An 18,336-nucleotide genomic window follows, 5' to 3' on the forward strand; every position below is an offset into this window, starting at 1 on the left:
GTGAAACCTCACAAATCCACAGGGCTTTCTCTGTGAGGGGTTTTGCTACATGGCCTTCTAGTCATAGGTTCAATAGCTAGCTTCTTAAAGCTACTAAGTGTTTTAGAAGCCTTATGGCAAGAAAAGTCAAAGTTCAGATCATTTAAGAGGAAAACAGACCTAGGGGTTGATGTGGTTTGGTTCTGTGTCCCCACCCAAGTCTCATCTTGAATTGTAATTCCCACATGTGGAGGGAGGGATCTGTAAAACCTACGTGCCAAGGGAGGGAGGCGACTGGATCATGGGGGCAGTTTCCCCCACGCTGTTCTCATAATAGTGAGTGAGTTTTCACGAGAGCTGATGGTTTTATAAGTGTTTGGTAGTTCTTCTCTTGCTCTCTTCTCTTTCCTGCTGCCTTGTGAAGAAGGTCCTTGCTTCCCCTTCCCCTTCTGCCATGATTGTAAGTTTCCTGAGGCCTCCCTAGCCATGTGAAACTGTGAGTCAATTAAACCTCTTTCCTTTCTAAATTACCCAGTCTCAGGGAAGTTCTTTATAGCAGTGTGAAAACGAACTAATACTGTGTGAAAATGGACTAATACTGAGCATTGGGGTAAACCTAGAAGAGATCTATAAATATTTTTCATTTCTGAAATACAACTTAATGCCAACACACTAGGTAGACCACCAGTGGTAATTTATTCATTTAAAATTAATAGGTACTGAACCATACACTTTCTTTGACATCATTTTCTTATTCAAGAGCTTCTCCTCAGTAGTCCCAAAAGGTTAATTTACTTATTAAGTAAGTATTTTTTTGAACACTTACAATGTTCTAGGTATGGGGGTTATGTCAGTACATAAGACATACACTGATCTTTGCCCTTAAGAAGCCTACACTCAAGTTGGGAAGGTGTAATAAACATAACAACTAAGTAAATTACATAGCATAGCATCTATTAGAATGTAATAAATACTTTAGGAAAAACACAAGCAGTAGGACAAGACGGATAGGGGAACTGGAGTGTTAAATGATGTTGCCAAGGTAGAGAGCTCACTGAGAAGATGACAAGTGAGCAAAGACTTGAGAAAGATGAGGAGGTCCACCATTGAGTTCTCTACAGGCAGAGAGTTCCAGGTGAAGGAAACAGCCAGTGCTAAGGCCCTATGTGGGCACATGCCTGGTATGTTTCCGGTGAAGTAAGGAGGCCAACGGTGGATGAAGCAGAGTAACCAGACAGGAGAGTGGGAGGAGATGAGGGCAGAACAGAAAAATGACTTGAGCCTGTGGAGACAACTGGGCCATTTTCTGGACTATGCTTTTACCATGAGGGAAGCGGGGAGCCACTGCAGGAATCTGAGCAGAGAAGTGACAAGACCTAATTCGGGTTTAGATGTCCCATGGAGATTGACTTCATTTTGTGGTAGAAAATATTCATGTGGGCCAGGCACAGTGACTCATGCCTGTAATCCCAGCACTTTGGGAGGCTGAGGCGGGAGGATCACGAGGTCAGGAGATTGAGACCATCCTGGCTAACTTGGAGAAACCCTGTCTCTAATAAAAATACAAAAGATTAGTAGGGCGCAGTGGCATGTGCCTGTAGTCTCAGCTACTCAGGAGGCTGACGCAGGTGAATCGCTTGAACCTGGGAGGTGGAGGTTGCAGTGAGCTGAGATCGCTCCAATGCACTCCAGTCTGGGTGACAGAGCGAGACTGTCTCGCAAAGAAAATGCTCATGTGTTATTTCCCTGTGCAGCTTCTCCATGTTTGGAGGATGTTTTGGGGGTGTTGTTATTCAGAATGGTTGACTTTTGACTTCTCTCTCCCACCTTTGTTATCCTGCTCCTTGTCCAGATCCTGCCTTTGGTTCCTTTTTCTCCCTCTACGATGATAAGGGATTTGGAACTTGATATGGGAAAAGCTTTCAGTAAACAGTGCTGAACCTCATCAGCTGTGTAAAACAAAGTGTCCACTCCCCTTCTAAACCTACAGGGTTATTCAGTCTCAGTCCTGCTTTGAGTTTTATACAAAGCATATGTCCCAGTGGCTCTCACACATCTGAGCAGTCTTCTTTCTCACAGATGTCACTGGAGTGCAGGTCCATGCTTTACTGTGTGTAGCAGAAAGTGCAGGTCCATGCTTTACTGTGTATAGTTTTTTATGGCTGTGTGGCAAATAACCACAAAGTCATAATCTTAAAACAAGAATCTTATTAACTCACAGTTCCGTAGTTAAGAAGTTAAGTACGGCATGACTGGTTCCCTGCTCAGGGTATCGCAAGATTAAATCAAGATGTTGGCTGAACTGAGTTTTCTTTGAGAAACTCTAAGGAAAAAAATACTTTCAAGACATTTGTTAGCACAATTCAGTTCCTTTTGATCATAGGACTGAGGTCCCTGTTCCTTGCTGGCTGTGAGCCAGGCGTCTCCCAACATCTAGTGATTGAGCATGTGGCACTTTCCATCTTCAAGCCAGCAATGGCATGACAAATTCATCTGTCCCTTCAAACGTCTGATTTTCTCTTCTGCGGCTGCCAGAGAAAACGCTCTGCTTTTAAAGGGCTCATGTGTTTAGTTCAGGCCCACCCAGGTGATCTCCCTATTTTAAGGTTTGTTGCAACTGTGCAATGTAGCATAATCTAATCACAGGAGTAAATTCCACTAAATTCCCAGTTCTGGGGATTATTCATGGGATTGCTCAGGGGATAGGAAATTTTAGGAGCCATTTTAGATTGTAATTCAAGTAAAGATGTTTTGGACCAGGCATTTGTAGTCAGCACAGAAAGATGTGCATAGATTTGAGAGATATGTGAAAGTATAACTGATGAGATTTTTATAATTGATTCAATTTGGGTTGAGATAAGAGGTCAAAGATGACGCCCAGATTTATGGCTTGAGAAACTTGATGAGTCTTGGTATCCTGTGGGAGCAACCTCTCTTTTAAAAGGATTCTCTGAATAAATATTCCACTTTTCTATTACCAACTTCTATCTCTCTTTTTCTTTACTCTTCAACAAGTGAGAACAATATATTGAAAAAGAAATTTTTATTGCCGAAGAAGTATACTAAAACAAACATGCATTTACGTAAAGTTTCAGTAAGAGAATATGCAAATAGGGATGAATTTCCGAATGATCCACTTTGTACTCACACTGTTCTCCCGATAATCTAGAATAATGCTTGGCATGCAGCAAATGCTCAGTCTCTGTTTGTGGAGTGAATAAATAAATGAGTGATTGCTAATAACAACGAATGTTAACAAAACCTCAGTGAGGAGTGAACCAAGGTGACATCAGGAGTGACTTTCTGATGGAATCTCAGTTGTGATTTCTTGGGAGAAGCTGCTCTCCCATCCCCGTCCTCCCTACTGACCTCTGTTTTATTTCAGTGTGTGCTGGAGGCCTGAGATCCCGGGAGCCAGGCATTGGGAGAACCCCTTCTGGGTATCCCTTCATTGCTCTGCTGACTGGCTCCAAGCCAAGCAGGCAGTTTCCCAGAAACAGGGCTTGGCAGACAACCAGGGGAAGGTCACTGAATCTTGCCTTGGCACCTGTTCGATAGGGTTGGGAAGCTTGAAATACGTTCCTTTGTATGCATCACTCTTTCCCAACTGACAGGAGCATTTTAAGATGATGGTTTTTCCTCAGTTGTGAAAGTAAAAGTGTTTAGTTGGCACAGATTCCATGTATAATGCAGAAGCGGAAGAAAGGGAAGGAAGTCATTGTGTGTTACATCCAGATGCCTGGAAACGAGACTACAGGTGTGGCTTAGTTCACAGGTTATACAGTGGTAGCAGCTTAAGCAAAGCTTCCAGCATTCTCTAAAACAAAAGTCTGCTAACAAGGAAACAAAACCCTGTATTTTTAAGATCTTAAAAACAATTAAAGGGAAGAAGTAGCTTTAATGAAACCCATATCATAATCATCAGGACTTTAAAATCATTGCTTTTGTCATCCAGAGGTTTACTCTGATTAAGGGGAAATAATTTTGCCATAGGTCCAGGGTGCCAGAGATGAGCAGTTTTTCCATCGTCCTATTACATAAGCATCTTTAATAGGTTTGTTTAGATTCCACTGCCACCACCAACTTTCCCACAGGGAATTTTTGGGAACACTGCAGTCTAGCACAATGCACCTTCCTTTATTCTAAACAAGTATCCAGAATGATTCAACATCAGGAATGAAAATATGCAGTAAAAACATTTGCAACAATACAAACAAAGATAATTGTGCTCCAAAGGTTAGTCATCTACAGTTTATTTCCCCAACTGTGAATATTCCCGCTTTTCCTGCTGGCCTCTTTGACTAGGGAGAATCCTCTGATCCTTCTCCTTTAAATACATTTCTTTCTCTGGTTCGATTTCTCTTGCCTGTATTTCCGACATTCAACTTTATTTTTACATCCAAGATTTTATACATCGTTATCTGAGAAACACAAGAGTCTATGTTCTTGAGCGGTGTGGTCGATTCCTGGTGCGTGGTGTCACATACTTTCTCCTACTTATTCAAACATGAATCCAGGGGCTGCTGTGAAGGGATTTTGCAGATGATATTATGATCCCAAATTAGTTGACCTTAAAACATGAATATCATCTGAGTGGGCCTGATATAAACACGCGAATCACTGAAAAGCAAAGAGTATTCTCTGGCTAGTCACAAATGGGGAAGTCAGAGAGGACACACTAGCTGGGCTGGAAGAAGCCACAAACTCCCATGCCCTGAGCAGCCGACAGGGCCATGGGGCAAGGAATAAGGGAGGCTCTAGGAACTGAAGGTAGTCTCCAGCTGACAGCCAGCAAGGAAACAGGGCCCCAATCCTACAACCACAAGAAAATAACATTTTCCCACAACGAATGCACTTAGAAGAGAACCCTGACCTCAACATGAGAACCACAGACCCAACCAGTACTTTGGTTTTAGTTGTGTGTAAAGCTAAGCCAAAAATCCAGCCATGCTGCATTGGATTTCTGACCTACAAAAACTGTAAGATAATAAATGTGTGCTTCTTTAAGCTGCTAAATTTATGGTAATTTGTTACCCAAGAATAGAAAATTCATAGTGGCAGCTACAAATCCACATATTTAAACATGAAGCAGGGAAGAGGAATATATTGATACACTAACTGGAAGAAAAATGAGTGGGATATAACTATTTACTATGAAAAACATAGCTCAAGGCTACTCTTGCCACAAAAGACAAGTGTTCTTCTATTCACCTGACTCAGTGAGAAATGAATCTAGTGGAGCATATTCATTCATTCACAGAATATTGATTCAGGACCGACTAGTTATATGGGACTCACTTGGATTACTTTTATGGTGATAGAGAAACATTTAGGTAAAAAGATAACTGCATTTTTTTGGTTCACAAGAAATTTGAAAATAAACTCAGAGATAATAACATAGAAAAAGTAGGTGTTCTAATAACATATCTGAATGAAGGATACCTTTAAAATATTTCAATTTCTAGAAGAAGAGTATGCTGAGAAACTCTGACAGCCCAGATACAATTATAGACTCCTCTTGGCCTTTTAAACAAAACTTTAATTAAATTTTAGTTGATATGACTAACAGAAAGAAAATTCAGGCTGTAACCAATAGGGCTAAAAGATGGTGCAATGTTAGCTGTGGGTGTAGGATAGAGTGTTCCCTTGCCTTCTGAATTTTGTTCCTACTATTAAACAGGAGGGATTAGACATTTCTGATTTATTTCTCTTGTTGTCCTTTGTTGTTCACGAATTTAGGGCTGCCTTTCATTGACTCCAAAGTAATTTCTGAAAAAAAAAAAAAGATCTGCTGACATTACAGGCTATCTGGATCATTAACCACGTCAATGCTGACCAAGGAAATAATGTTCTAGTAGAAACATCTATTTGTCTAAAATAAAGGCTGAGATGATGCCATTTTATATATCCTTATAAGAGTTTATGGGGTATTAATTTTTGTGGAAAGTTAACAAAAAATCTGGAAGCTAAAGAGAAGACTATTGATTAAAAAGGATTATTTAAAATATTATTTGTATTCTTTGTTCTGCTCTATTCCTTCTAGAATATAAAATAATCAACTTGGTGTCCCCTAATTTTTTAGAAACACTCATTATTTTATTCTGTTAGAGAATGTGCCAGTTACACCATGGGGAAGGTATGGCAGGGTACAAAGATAAATGGTAAGGGAAAGAAGCGATTTGGAAAGGAGAACCCTTTGACTTAAAAAAAAAAGATGGGTTTTTACAAGTGTCTTTTTTTTTTTTTTTTTTTGAGACGGAGTCTCGCTCTGTCGCCCAGGCTGGAGTGCAGTGGCGCGATCTCGGCTCACTGCAAGCTCTGCCTCCCGGGTTCACGTCATTCTCCTGCCTCAGCCTCCCAAGTAGCTGGGACTACAGGCACCCGCCAGCACGCCTGGATAATTTTTTGTATTTTTAGTACAGACGGGGTATCACCGTGTTAGCCAGGATGGTCTCGATCTCCTGACCTCATGATCCACCCGCCTCAGCCTCCCAAAGTGCTGGGATTACAGGCGTGAGCCACCACATACAGCCTTACAAGTGTCTTTTACAGCAGGGATTGGTCAACATTCTTTTTGTGGACCAAGAGACAAAATCAGGGATATTATATCAGTACATATATAACAAGAGAGAAAAAGAATTTACACAACATTTTTGCTGAAGTTAAATATCTAATAATTGAGTACATGAAGAAAATACTGGCCTATCAATGAGAAGAATGTAATTCTTCTTGGGAGTATACATTTTTAAAAATTGGGGTTACAAGTTAGTGTTCCATTATTGAATCGATTACAAATATTCATCTGTAAAATCCATTAGTTCATTCTCTATAAAAAAGTAGGTTCTGGGCCACATTTAGTTCATGGGTGACAGTGGCCACTTGTTCAGAGTCCTTTTAGAACCCTGGGAACTGATTATTCTCGGCATTCATTAGGAATTGAATAGAAGAAAATAAACATGAATGTCAGTGATAGGAGCCAGTTGTCCATATGGAAAATCATAAACAAAGTAGGCAAGGGCTGTGGGGAAGGAACTATAGGGAATTAACCAACATTTATGAAATTTGGATTTAGATAATAGATTAAAAAAGAAATCTCCTGAAAACCTACACAGTCTGTGCTTTATCCAGACAATATTCATCTTTTTCTAGGTGATAGCTTTACAAGAGCCAGTTTTTGTTTTTTCCTCCTTTATGTAGTTTTAATACTTAGTTTTGTTAGTATATGCAATGAATTTTAAATAAGGTATGGAGCTAAAAGTAAACAATCTATTTTCATTGAAGATCCACTGACTTCTATGAAGTAAATACTATAATAAGTTTCTGCTCTTGTTTGAATGTTTGTGTCCCCACCAAATTCTCATGTTGAAACTTAATCCCTTAATGCGATGGTATTACCAGGTGGGGCCTTTTAGCAGGTGATCACGACTTGAGGGCAAAGCTTTCATGATGGGGATTAGTGCCCTTATAAAAGAGGCCCCAGGCCAGGCGCGGTGGCTCACGCCTGTAATCCCAGCACTTTGGGAGGCCAAGGTGGGCAGATCACCTGAGGTCAGGAGTTCGAGACCAGCCTGACCAACATGGTGAAACCCTGTCTCTACTAAAAATACAAAATTAGCCAGTCGTGGTGGTGCATGCCTGTAATTCCAGCTACTCAGGAGGCTGAGGCAGGAGAATCACTTGAACCTGGGAGGTGGAGGTTGCAGTGAGTTGAGATTGTACCATTGCACACCAGCCTGGGTAACAAGAGCAAAACTCTGTCCAAGAAAAAAAAAAAAAAAAAGTCCCAGAGGGCTGCTTCTTCCACCATGGAAGGACACAGTGAGAAGGGGCCACCTATGAACCAGAAGGCTCCTCTCCCTAGATACCAAATCTGTCAGTGCCTTGATTTTGGATTTTCTAGTCTCCAGAATTATGAGAAATAAATCTTGTTTATAAGCCACCCAGTTTATGGTATTTTTGTTAGAGCAGCCCAAACATAATAAGATACTCTCCAATAAAAAAAAAGCACTTACAAATATGCTACCTACATTTTGTTTCTTATTTCTTTTATTGTAGAGTAAAACTCCATTATAAGGTATCATAATTTATTGTGGGTTAGGTTTACTGCAGACTAAAATTACTTTCCTCTAATCAGGTCATATATTCAATGTTGACTAATGTTATGTCATGTAAACATCACTGCTTCTGGTTGGTTAACTTTCTAGAAGGAAGGTTGCAACTTTGATTAAGATAAGCCAAGATCAATTATGTAAGCATTTTACAAATACCTCTGAATATCACAACTGTTGTATTTATTGTTAGAAAGGAAAACTCTGCAAAGGCATATAGTACTTGCATTTAATGCCTCTGATCAGGGTAGAAACAATTTTTTAAAAGCTTACTTTAGCAAAGCATTCACAATATGCTTATTTTTCTTCCTTGGACCTTAACTTTGTCTAACTTTTGTAGAATGTAATATATTTTCTTATCCTGAAATACAGGAATTTTATAAGGTACATTGTAAAACAAGTAAGACTTTCCTGATATCTCCTTCTCTAGGAAAGTCCTACCATGGACCCTCATCCCCAACAAGTCAGGGCACTGACTCCCTGAAGCTCTCACATACCACGTACATATTTCTATCATTATCTTTCTACATGGTTTTATACATCTGCTTAAAAGTCCACATGCTCAGTTAGATTTTGAGCAACTTGAAGGCAGGGATTACATGTCATTCATCATCACAATATCCTTGGTACCTAGCACAATATCAAACATATAGCAGGAGCTCATTATACATTTACTGAATTAAGAGGTCAGTGAATGGACACACTGAAGGGCCACTGGACAGGTATAAGCTTCTATTTTCACCCAGGGATGGATTAGCATCCTCACTTCTTCCCTACTGTTTTTCAAGAAATTCCAAGACAATTCTAGATGCAGGATAAGGATGTGGACCAGAAAAGTATAGAAAGAGGAAAAGGAAATGGCCAAGAATGAGAAAGGGTCTTTCTCAGAGAGCAGGAGGCATGGGATAAGTCCTGTGGACCACAACTGGGGACAACACGGTGTGTCTACCTTAATGTTGAGTGCAGTGTTGCCAAGTCCCTGATTCCCTGAGCCCTTCCCTTCCCTTCCTTTCACTTCCTTTCTTTCTTTTCTTTGTTTTCCTTTTTTGCTTTTTCTGGGGGTTCCTTCTTACCATTTTGTAGTCTTTTATTGGAAATCTCTAGCTCTCCTGAAAGGAGCCTAAGGAAGGCTCTGCTTGGCAAAGCTCTAAGGAGGACAGAGCTCCTACCACTTACCCTCTGCCTTCCCCTCCAATTTTAAAGCCATTGTAGTGGTAACACATGATAAGAATGTGGGACAATCACATCCCTTTTAATTGCTGAAAACATGGAGATTCTTCCTTTTGTTTTTAATCTGGGTGATGTGTTTGAGGGGGAAGAGGAAACTTCTTATGTGGGAACATTTTCCTTGGCCCCTAACACCAGCACTGGAAATGGCTTCATTGACTCGTTAGGACTACAAATAGAGCAAGAAATTCTTTCAACATCTGTAATACTTTTCTCACTACTCATTTTAGATTGCTTTAGCTTCCTGTGAGGAGTCAAAACACATATGTGATGTGTGACCAATGCTATGGTTTGAATGTTTGTCCCTTCTGAAACTCGTGTTGAAACTTAATCCCCAATGAGGCAGTGTTGAGAGGTGGGGCTTTTAAGAGGTGATTGGTCATGCGGGCTCTGTCCTTATGAATGTATTAATCCACCCATGGATTAATAGGTAATTACAGGAGTGAGGCTGGTGGCCTTATAAGAAGGGGAAGAGAGACCTGAGTTAGCATGCTCAGCCTCCTTGCTATGTGTGCCCTGCACCATCTTGAGACTCTGCAGAGAGTCCCAGTAGTAAGAAGACTCTCACCTGAGGCAGCCCCTTGACCTTGGACTTCTGAGCCACCATAACTGTAAGAAATAAATTCCTTTTCTTTATAAATTGCAAAGTTTCAAGTATTCTGTTATAAGCAACAGAAAATGAAAATAAGACAGCCAACTTATATTTTTCTTCTAACCTCTCCTTCCCCAAACTTTAGTCCCATTTTTAGCCACTGGGGCTGGGGAATAAGATGTAGATGAGAACTTGAGGAACAGATGCATACTTTGCATCCTCACAGTCATGATCAGCTGTAAGCCTAGAAGCCTGGGGCTGAGGTGGCCTGCCCAGGGCCCTAAGAAACACCTGCTGGAGACTCTGAGAGGGTAGACATGTGGAGACGCCTGGTTTCTACCTTTACCGTGAGTCTAATGACCATGCCAGTTACAGTAGAATTATGTGTGTGTATCAGGAGAACATTACGGTTTTCATTTTTAAGAATTCATCCAGTATTAATTAAAAAATGAGACATTATTAATTTTTATAAGTATTTTTTTAAAAAGAAAAGAATAAGTTCTTACATATGAACTATGAATCAATATTTTTTTCCAAGAGAAAATGGATATGGTAATACAATGGAGGTGTTGGCCCAGCAGAGATAAGACTGCTCATTGTGACTAGTGATCTAGCTTACTGCTTACATTTTTACATTTGAAAAAAAACTGGAGCAAGTTCCTTTGCTTCTTTAAGTATTGTCTCTTTTCTTATTTTTGTCTGATGTACGCAAATGTAGTTAAAACTCTGACACAAAGGGCTAATTTTGCTCTTTCAGAAAAAAAACTTAAATGTTTTCCAAAAGCTTTAAAATATTTTCCTGTCCTTGTAACAGAAAGTACAAATATAAGGGGGATTTAGTGTTTGATATTTTATAAAGTTCTTGGAAACCATTTTGATGGCACTGCATTTATGATACCAACGTTAGAGAAAAGAAGAAAAACATCCATCCAGATTTAAACCCTTCCAAGGTCAGAATTATATTGTATATGTATCCAGAGGTTTATCTTTTTAGTATGAACTAAACAGTTCATATGCTTTAGTATTTAAGCATAATTCAGATTTCAAGGCTACTTAGGAGTCATCTCTACCATTTCTACAGCATAATACCCCTTTTATTGTTGTGTAAACATATATGAATATTATCAATATTTGTAAGATAATCTAGTTTAATAAACTTAGTACCAAATGTAAACTCTAGGATTCCTGATGGTAATTAGACCAATCAACTGGCATACTTACAATTGCATTTCTTCTGAACAAACCTAAGCTTGCACGCTGTTCTGTAGGTGGAGAGTCGGATGCGATCCAGATCTTGAGCCCCTAGTGCGGGGAAAAAGGACACATATGGTATGCCATGTGCGCAGAAAGAAATTTACAATGTTTACAAATAAAACAACTGCAGATATCCTTACACCTAATTTTATTTTTATTAGAATATAAATATAACTTTAAGAATTGAACAGGTCTGTCCTATTCAAGGACAGGTTCTTCAGGTTCTAGGGAAAAAGAGCACACACATGTAATCAACATTGGAGATCAGGTTGTAAACCATATTCATGGATCAAGAAACACAGTGTCATCCCTGTTGTATCCACCACTTCTGAGAACAATCTGCTCAAGCTGTGACCTACAGTGAAACAGCTAGATCATATACATACTATCATCAAATAAGCATTTAAAGTGCATTGCTATTGGTCATTAGAACGTGGCTGTTAGGTGACCATGTACTAACTGTTGAGCATCTTCTCTGTGTGCCCTTAGGCCAATTGCTTTTAGAGCTTCAATTTTCTCACTTGGAAGAGGGGGATGATGATAATAGTAGTACTTATTTCACTGGACTGTTGTAAGGATAAATGAGTGAATATACCTAAGGCACTTAAACACTGTCTGGCACACAGTAAATGCTGCATAAGTATTCATTTTTATTACTAATAACTTTCTTGCGATCCTTCCTGTCACTCTCAGAGGAAGAGATGCCTTTCTAAAACAACCTCTACCCTTTTTTTTATTGTGGCTTCCAGTTCCTTCCTAACTTGAAGCATATTCACTGTATTCTTACACTACTTTCTTTATTGCACTCTTCCACTTAGGAGTCCAGCATGGCTCCTGATGCCCAGAACATCAGGTCTAAAAGCTCTGCTCAGAATCCAAGCTTGTCTGCAGGTTCTTTCTGGCTTACCTACCTAAGGACATTGCCCACTACTTTCTACCACAGAATCTCTCCTAGGTAGGCTTGGTCAGTCTCGTCTCAATACCCTGCATATGGGCTGCTTGTTACATCAAGACCTGAGCTCCTAGTATTCCGCCCACCCTCCTTTGAATGAGTTAATCTCTAGACTGTCTAGAACACATTAGACTTTCAATAAATGTCTGCTTTTCTCAGTTTCTACATATTTGTTTTTTCTAAGCCCATGTTTGTGGTTCATAACAGATATAAAGGCATGTATTGAACTTTTATCTTTACCAGTCGTATACTAATAAAATGTGCTACGTGAATCCTTTAGAGTAAAACAGAATAGCAAGTAAATGAACTATCCTGGAAGCAATGATATTAGAAGGCCAATTAAGTGCTTTCCCAGTGAAACTCAGGATGAATTAGCAAGTGTCCCTCACTAGGGGATTTAGCATTTCCTCAACTCAAACCAGTATCTTCAGATTCACTGAAAGTGTTGTCAATAGTGCTATTACTTTGTGGTTTTATCAAGAAGATCATTAAATGGTCACTCTTAATACAGCTTATTATTTGACAAACAGGCTTAGCGACACTGAGCACTTGAGGGATTAAAGAGATGGGGAACTCTCCTCACCCACTGCAGGAATTCCCTTAGAAATGTTCTCAAGAGATGAACATTTAGCCAATGGCCATGTAGGATTATTTCTAATGATAGAGAAGATTATTACTTGTAAAAATAAATGAACTTTAAAGTAAGTAAACTTTAATTCTGTCACTTCCCAGTTGTGTGAGTTTCACCAAGTTTTTCCATGGCATCTCAATTTCCTCATGGATAAAACAAGATAAAAATATCAACTTTACTGGCTGGTAATAGACAGATATAAAGTCTTGACTTCTGCACTGGGAACATAATGACCACTTAACAGTAAATGGGCCATTTCTGAACAAAAATATGTGATAGAAGTGTCTTTTTTATGTTTGAGCTTTGATTTGCCTCCTTGTAACTTCAACTTATTTGATCTGGTTTCCCCTGGAGTCACATACTCTTTCCCCCTGCCACTTGAGAATTCATTTCTCAAATATTGCAAAGCAGCTACATTATCATTATTAGTGTCTTCATTACCATCTGAAAATTATGTGCAAAAGTTCTTGTCATCATGGACTTTAAAATTTAGCTGGGCAGGTAGCTTCTCCTTGGCCTTTTTTAGGGTAAAAGATGTTCAACTCCACGGCCATTTCAGGTATAGTGTTTATCTGTCTGGCACCCAGTAGGGCTTCAATTCATGGCAGTTGTTATTATTATTTTCATTATGATCAAGCATGGTTTGAGACCCCTAAACATTCTAGTCACCCTGTTCTGTGACTGGCTAAAATCTCTGTAAAATTAGGTGTCCGAAATTAATCCCAATAGCGATTGCTTTACCTGTATAGAATATATAGAAAGCAATTATTACTACCTTTGATAAGGACTCCTAACTAATGTGATCTTTTTGAAAAAATAGATGGCTTATTATGCCACTTTTATTAAGTTTGAAGTTCATTTAAAAAACTACTTTGAAAAATCATATGCACTTCTATATAAGTCAAATCTTTTCTATTTGCTATTTAAATGCCTATTTTGGAGCTAAGGGTAGGACTTCGTATGTATCTGGTTAGTTACTTCTAAAATTTAGCTCATACTTTGAACTTTTCTGAATCTTTTAAAATTCTTCAGTTGTCACTGGAACTTCAAAAATCTTTCCCAGTTTCATGCCCTCTGTAAATCTGAGAGACTCATGTGGGGAATGAGCTCTCTAGGGTGCCCGATAACCAGAGACAGAGAGACTATCAGAAATACCTGAATGCTAAATCTGCCTTTGCTCCCAGATGAGGATGTACTTTTATTGGTGCTAAGTTTGGCTCAGCAATCAGGAGAGTCTCAGTATCTGTAAATAATCACTTAAAAGAAAACATTAGGGGCATAGATTATTTGTGTAAGTTCTTCAAGCATAATGATTTAAGCTCCAGATGAAAAGAGGTTTGTGATGTGCTACATAGTTAAGTTTCTCAGTTTCCGCAAGACTTTACCCTCTGAGCACAGTAACCCTGGCACCTCTGCACTTTCCTCTGATGGAAGTCCTGGGGGAAATATGGCAAAGGTGCACTTCTCCAGGATGCAGTAAAGAAGGATGTGGAGATGCTGCTTTGGGCCTGAAGTGCACTGACTGCTCTCTCCTGTCCTATCACTATGTGGACTTAACTGACCCTGTGTTTTGTTCAAGAATCAGGAAGAGGTCTGTAGGTCTATAAATGTTGTATAAATTCTTCCTGGTTGATGATGTAAGCCCTGAATATTAAAAGGGATATGGTGAACAATAAAATTTAGTGTGTCAGATATAGCAGCACACAACCATGCACAATCAATGTATGTGTTAACTGCAGGATCCATCCAGAAAGGGACCAGAAGAAGCTGGGCTGAGATATGATACATAGCCTCTTACTCTGTTTAGCTACCTTGTCAAAATAAATTTTTTTTTCTCTGCCCCAACAAACCATGAACTTAACCCAGTTTTACATGTGTGGTCTTTTCTTGAAAGTTTATAAACCCCCAAACCTACTTGCGATTAGTTGTGTGACTTCTGTGTCTTCATTTGAGTCACTGATTAAAACCAAGGACCAGAACAGGGCCACAAACAGAGCCTTCCAGGATACTACTAGAAGCCTTCCTCCAAGTTGATAGACCCATTAGTTGTGGCTTTAGACATGGTCATGACATTCCCTATAAATCTACCTAACTGTATTGTGACCCAGTCCACAATTCCCCAACACATGCACAGTCTAAGAGTTTTTGTCAATATCTTGCTGAAATTAATGTTAATTTTTATCAGATGGTATTTTCCTGATCTAGCAGTCTGGTAATCTCATTAAAAAGTGTTATTAGCTGACTTAATTTATTTATTAAAAAGATAGAATTTAAATAAATGAGTAAAGAAATAAAATCAGCAGAGCAATCTTTGCTTTTAGCATGTTGACATGTCTAGAATTACTACTATATTTTGGCCAAGATCTAGAAAAACATCCATTTCATTACAAAACTTATAACCAGTTCATACCCTAAACTCCAAAGAATCTATACTTTTTAATAAAAAAGTACAGAATTTTCCCATCCATTTTTTTCAATGTACTCTTCATTATTTTTCGAAATAATGGATAGTGGTTGTTTTCTGAATTGTATCACTGGGATATAATTCTTTAAATCTGGAGATTCCACTCATTTAAGTGATTTCCTAGTTTTGCTTCATGCTAATACAGTGGGGGATGGCATACATAATTAAGGGTTGAGATAAATACTATTTTCTCTACTTCTACATATATTTGAAACTTTTCATAGTAAGAAAAACTAAAACAAATTTATTTAAGGCAACTTAGTGCTCTTGCATCATCTCCTCAAGCCTCTTGTACCCATGTCATAGTTGGAAGGAAGTAATAAATATGACAACAAAGACACAGTTAAACTCTGATTGTTTGCACTGTTAGCAGCTTATATAAAAAATTGGGTGATTTTTTCCTTTCTTTAGCCCTTTTTAAAAAGATTCTCTTTCTTCCCTTCTCCCTGTATCCCTGCTTCCCTCTCTCACTCCCTCTCGCTCCCTCCTTTCCTTCCACCTTTTCCCTACCCATTCATTCGTTCATTCAACCAACCAATCAACCAATACATCAACCAACCAGTCTTACCTAATTTTTGGTTTTAGCTTTTGCACTCTGAACATTTTCACACAGTTTTTGTATGTTTTGCCTTCTGTATTTTGAAAGCTTGTTATAAAACCTTCTATTAATATATAGCCATTTGATTCTTAAATATCTCATTCATTTAAAAGTTTTGCTAAACATATATTTACAGAATAAAAATGAAGCCTATGATGAACCTGCTGCCTGAACTCTGCCACACTTTATCACTGGCTGTGTGTGTGTGTGTGAAGGAGGGAGGGAGAGAGAGAGATACTGAAAGAGAGACAGACAGAGAGAGAGAGAGAGATACTGAGGGGAAGGTTAAGGAGTTTAGGGGTGAAAACTAATTGCTACCTTAGGTAGCTGAATGGGATAGAGTCTTCCCCATTGAGCTAAGTAAAGTACAAACAGGGAGGAACAGGTTTGTTGATGGGTGAAGATAGTTTTGGGCTAAAGAGTTTGAGTTGCTGGTAAGATGTCCAAGTGGAGATATCCACAGGACAGTTGGATATAAGGATTAGTGCTTTAGTATATTCCAGAAATTATCAATAAGCACACAAAATGTAGTAGTGTGCTCGACTGGGCCAAGATTGAAATATTTTACCAACAGGAGACTCCGCACAAGTAGGGCTATTCTATATTTCTAGTGACAAAATGAGGCACAAACTTGGGAACTGGAGTGTCCTCCTCGCTTCTGAACTGTGCCCCGCTGCTTGGCAGTTGTTAAAAGACCGCGTGGCTTTGGGAACACTAGAAGGCAGCCGTCTTGGCAGGGATGATAGGTATTTTTGTGATGGGCACTATTAGTGGAGTGACAATGAGCCCTCCTCAAGCTGCTTCATTAGCAGAAGACTTGACAACAAGTAGGCAAGGCTGGAAGGGAAGTTTAGTTCATGTGCTATTTTGGATAAGCTGGCTCATGAGAAATGGGAGGTTGTTTTGGGGGACTCTGAACACTCAGGAGTCGTAGCAATAAAGGTAAAGACTTGAGAGAGAGACAAATTGTATACGGAGAAAAATGGTCAAGAAGAAAACTTTAAATTCTCTGACTTCAGTGTCTAGAGGGTACTAAGAGACAGAGAGAAGTAGAGGAGACAGAAAAAGCAGGAGACTAGGCTAGGGTGGTGACAGAGAGAGAATTTCTCGGGTGGCAATCCATGGTGTTAATATCTTAAAGAGACTGAGGAACATGAGAAACGAAGAAGCGCGTGAAAACAGTCATCATATCCATGATAACCTAGGGTGGCGGAGTCATTCATGTCATTTTTCTGAATTTTTGAGATTGGTGTTCTTAAATTCATAGTGTGCATTTCAAAAATCATGCCCTAGGTTCCTTTCCAATCGTGCATGTGCTGACTCCAGCCAACACTCTCAAGGACGGCCTGCCTTCAAATAATTCAACAGTACTTAGGCCCGGCACAGTGGCTCACGCGGTAATTCCAGCACTTTGGGAGGTCGAGGTGGGTGGATCACTTAAGGTCAGAAGTTTGAGACCAGCCTGACCAAGCATGGTGAAACCCAGGGCGTCTCTCCTAAAAATACTAAAAGTAGCCGGGCATGGTGGTGCACCTGTAGTCCCAGCTACTCGGGAGGCTGAGGCACAAGAATTGCTTGAACCCGGGAGGCGGAAGTTACAGTGAGCCAAGATCACGTCACTGCACTCCAGCCTGGGCGACAGAGTGAAACTGTGTCTCAAAACATACACAAAAACAAAAGCCAAAAACAGTATTTGTTGAGTAGTTTCATTTGCCTCCCTTTGATTTCAGGTCCCGCCTCTGCTGAGAGGCCAGTGGCATCACTCTCATTTCTCCCCAAGACCTTCCTTACCTTGTTAGGCAGAATTCCATGTTCTCAAAGAGTGTTTTCCAATCACGTCCCTTCCATTAAAACCTACCCATCCTGTGCCCCATCGGCTTTTAAACGAGCATTGATTCAGCATCTAAGGTGAATGATTTGAAGGTACATGTCCTAGGTCTGTCCCTAAAAAGGAGTTCACAGCAGTGAGTGGTATGGACATGTTCACAACTACCATAAAAGGCTAAGTAAATGTGCTCTGAGAGTAGAAAAACAGAAAAGGAGAGTTTAATTCCAAGAGCAAACAATTTATTCTGTTAAAAGTCAGTCTGATAAACTTACTTGAGCTGCTAAACTTATTTGATGGCTGAAAAAGCCAAGGTGAGGATGACGTTTATATATATATATATTTTTTTTTTTTTTTCTGAGATGGAGTCTTGCTCTGTTTCCCAGGCTGGAGTGCAGTGGCGCGATCTCGGCTCACTGAGATCCGGGAAGCTCCGCCTCCCGGGTTCCCGCCATTCTCCTGCCTCAGCCTCCCAGGCAGCTGGGACTACAGGCGCCGGCCACCACGCCCGGCTAATTTTTTTTTTGTATTTTCAGTAGAGAGATGGGATTTCACCATGTTAGCCAGGATGGTCTCGATCTCCTGACCTCGTGATCCACCCGCCTTGGCCTCCCAAAGTGCTGGGATTACAGGAGTGAGCCACCGCGCCCGGCCGATGACGTTTATAGTTAACTAGAGGGTTTTTCTTTTCTTTTTTTCAGCTGTA

General features: G+C 39.8%; 1 protein-coding gene and 1 long non-coding RNA gene across 51 annotated transcripts in view; one reads left to right on the forward strand and one right to left on the reverse strand.

The window, feature by feature from the left end:
* Positions 1-18,336, reverse strand: part of DTNA (dystrobrevin alpha) — a 412,319-nt gene that overhangs the window by 114,281 nt on the left and 279,702 nt on the right. For all 50 annotated transcript variants that reach the window (XM_077974984.1, XM_077974975.1, XM_077974980.1 and 47 more), the window contains one exon: positions 11,128-11,208. In XM_077974984.1, coding sequence (XP_077831110.1) covers positions 11,128-11,208 — 81 coding nt within the window. The remainder of the gene's footprint in view (positions 1-11,127; positions 11,209-18,336) is intronic.
* LOC114673690 (uncharacterized) overlaps positions 9,801-18,336 on the forward strand; it is a 31,086-nt gene continuing 22,550 nt past the window's right edge. Inside the window, exons 1-3 of the long non-coding RNA XR_013408221.1 lie at positions 9,801-9,925; positions 11,175-11,235; positions 17,099-17,229. This is a non-coding gene — a long non-coding RNA (uncharacterized LOC114673690). The remainder of the gene's footprint in view (positions 9,926-11,174; positions 11,236-17,098; positions 17,230-18,336) is intronic.

The sequence above is a fragment of the Macaca mulatta genome, chromosome 18 (assembly GCF_049350105.2).
Source record: "Macaca mulatta isolate MMU2019108-1 chromosome 18, T2T-MMU8v2.0, whole genome shotgun sequence".
Classification (NCBI taxonomy): domain Eukaryota; kingdom Metazoa; phylum Chordata; class Mammalia; order Primates; family Cercopithecidae; genus Macaca; species Macaca mulatta.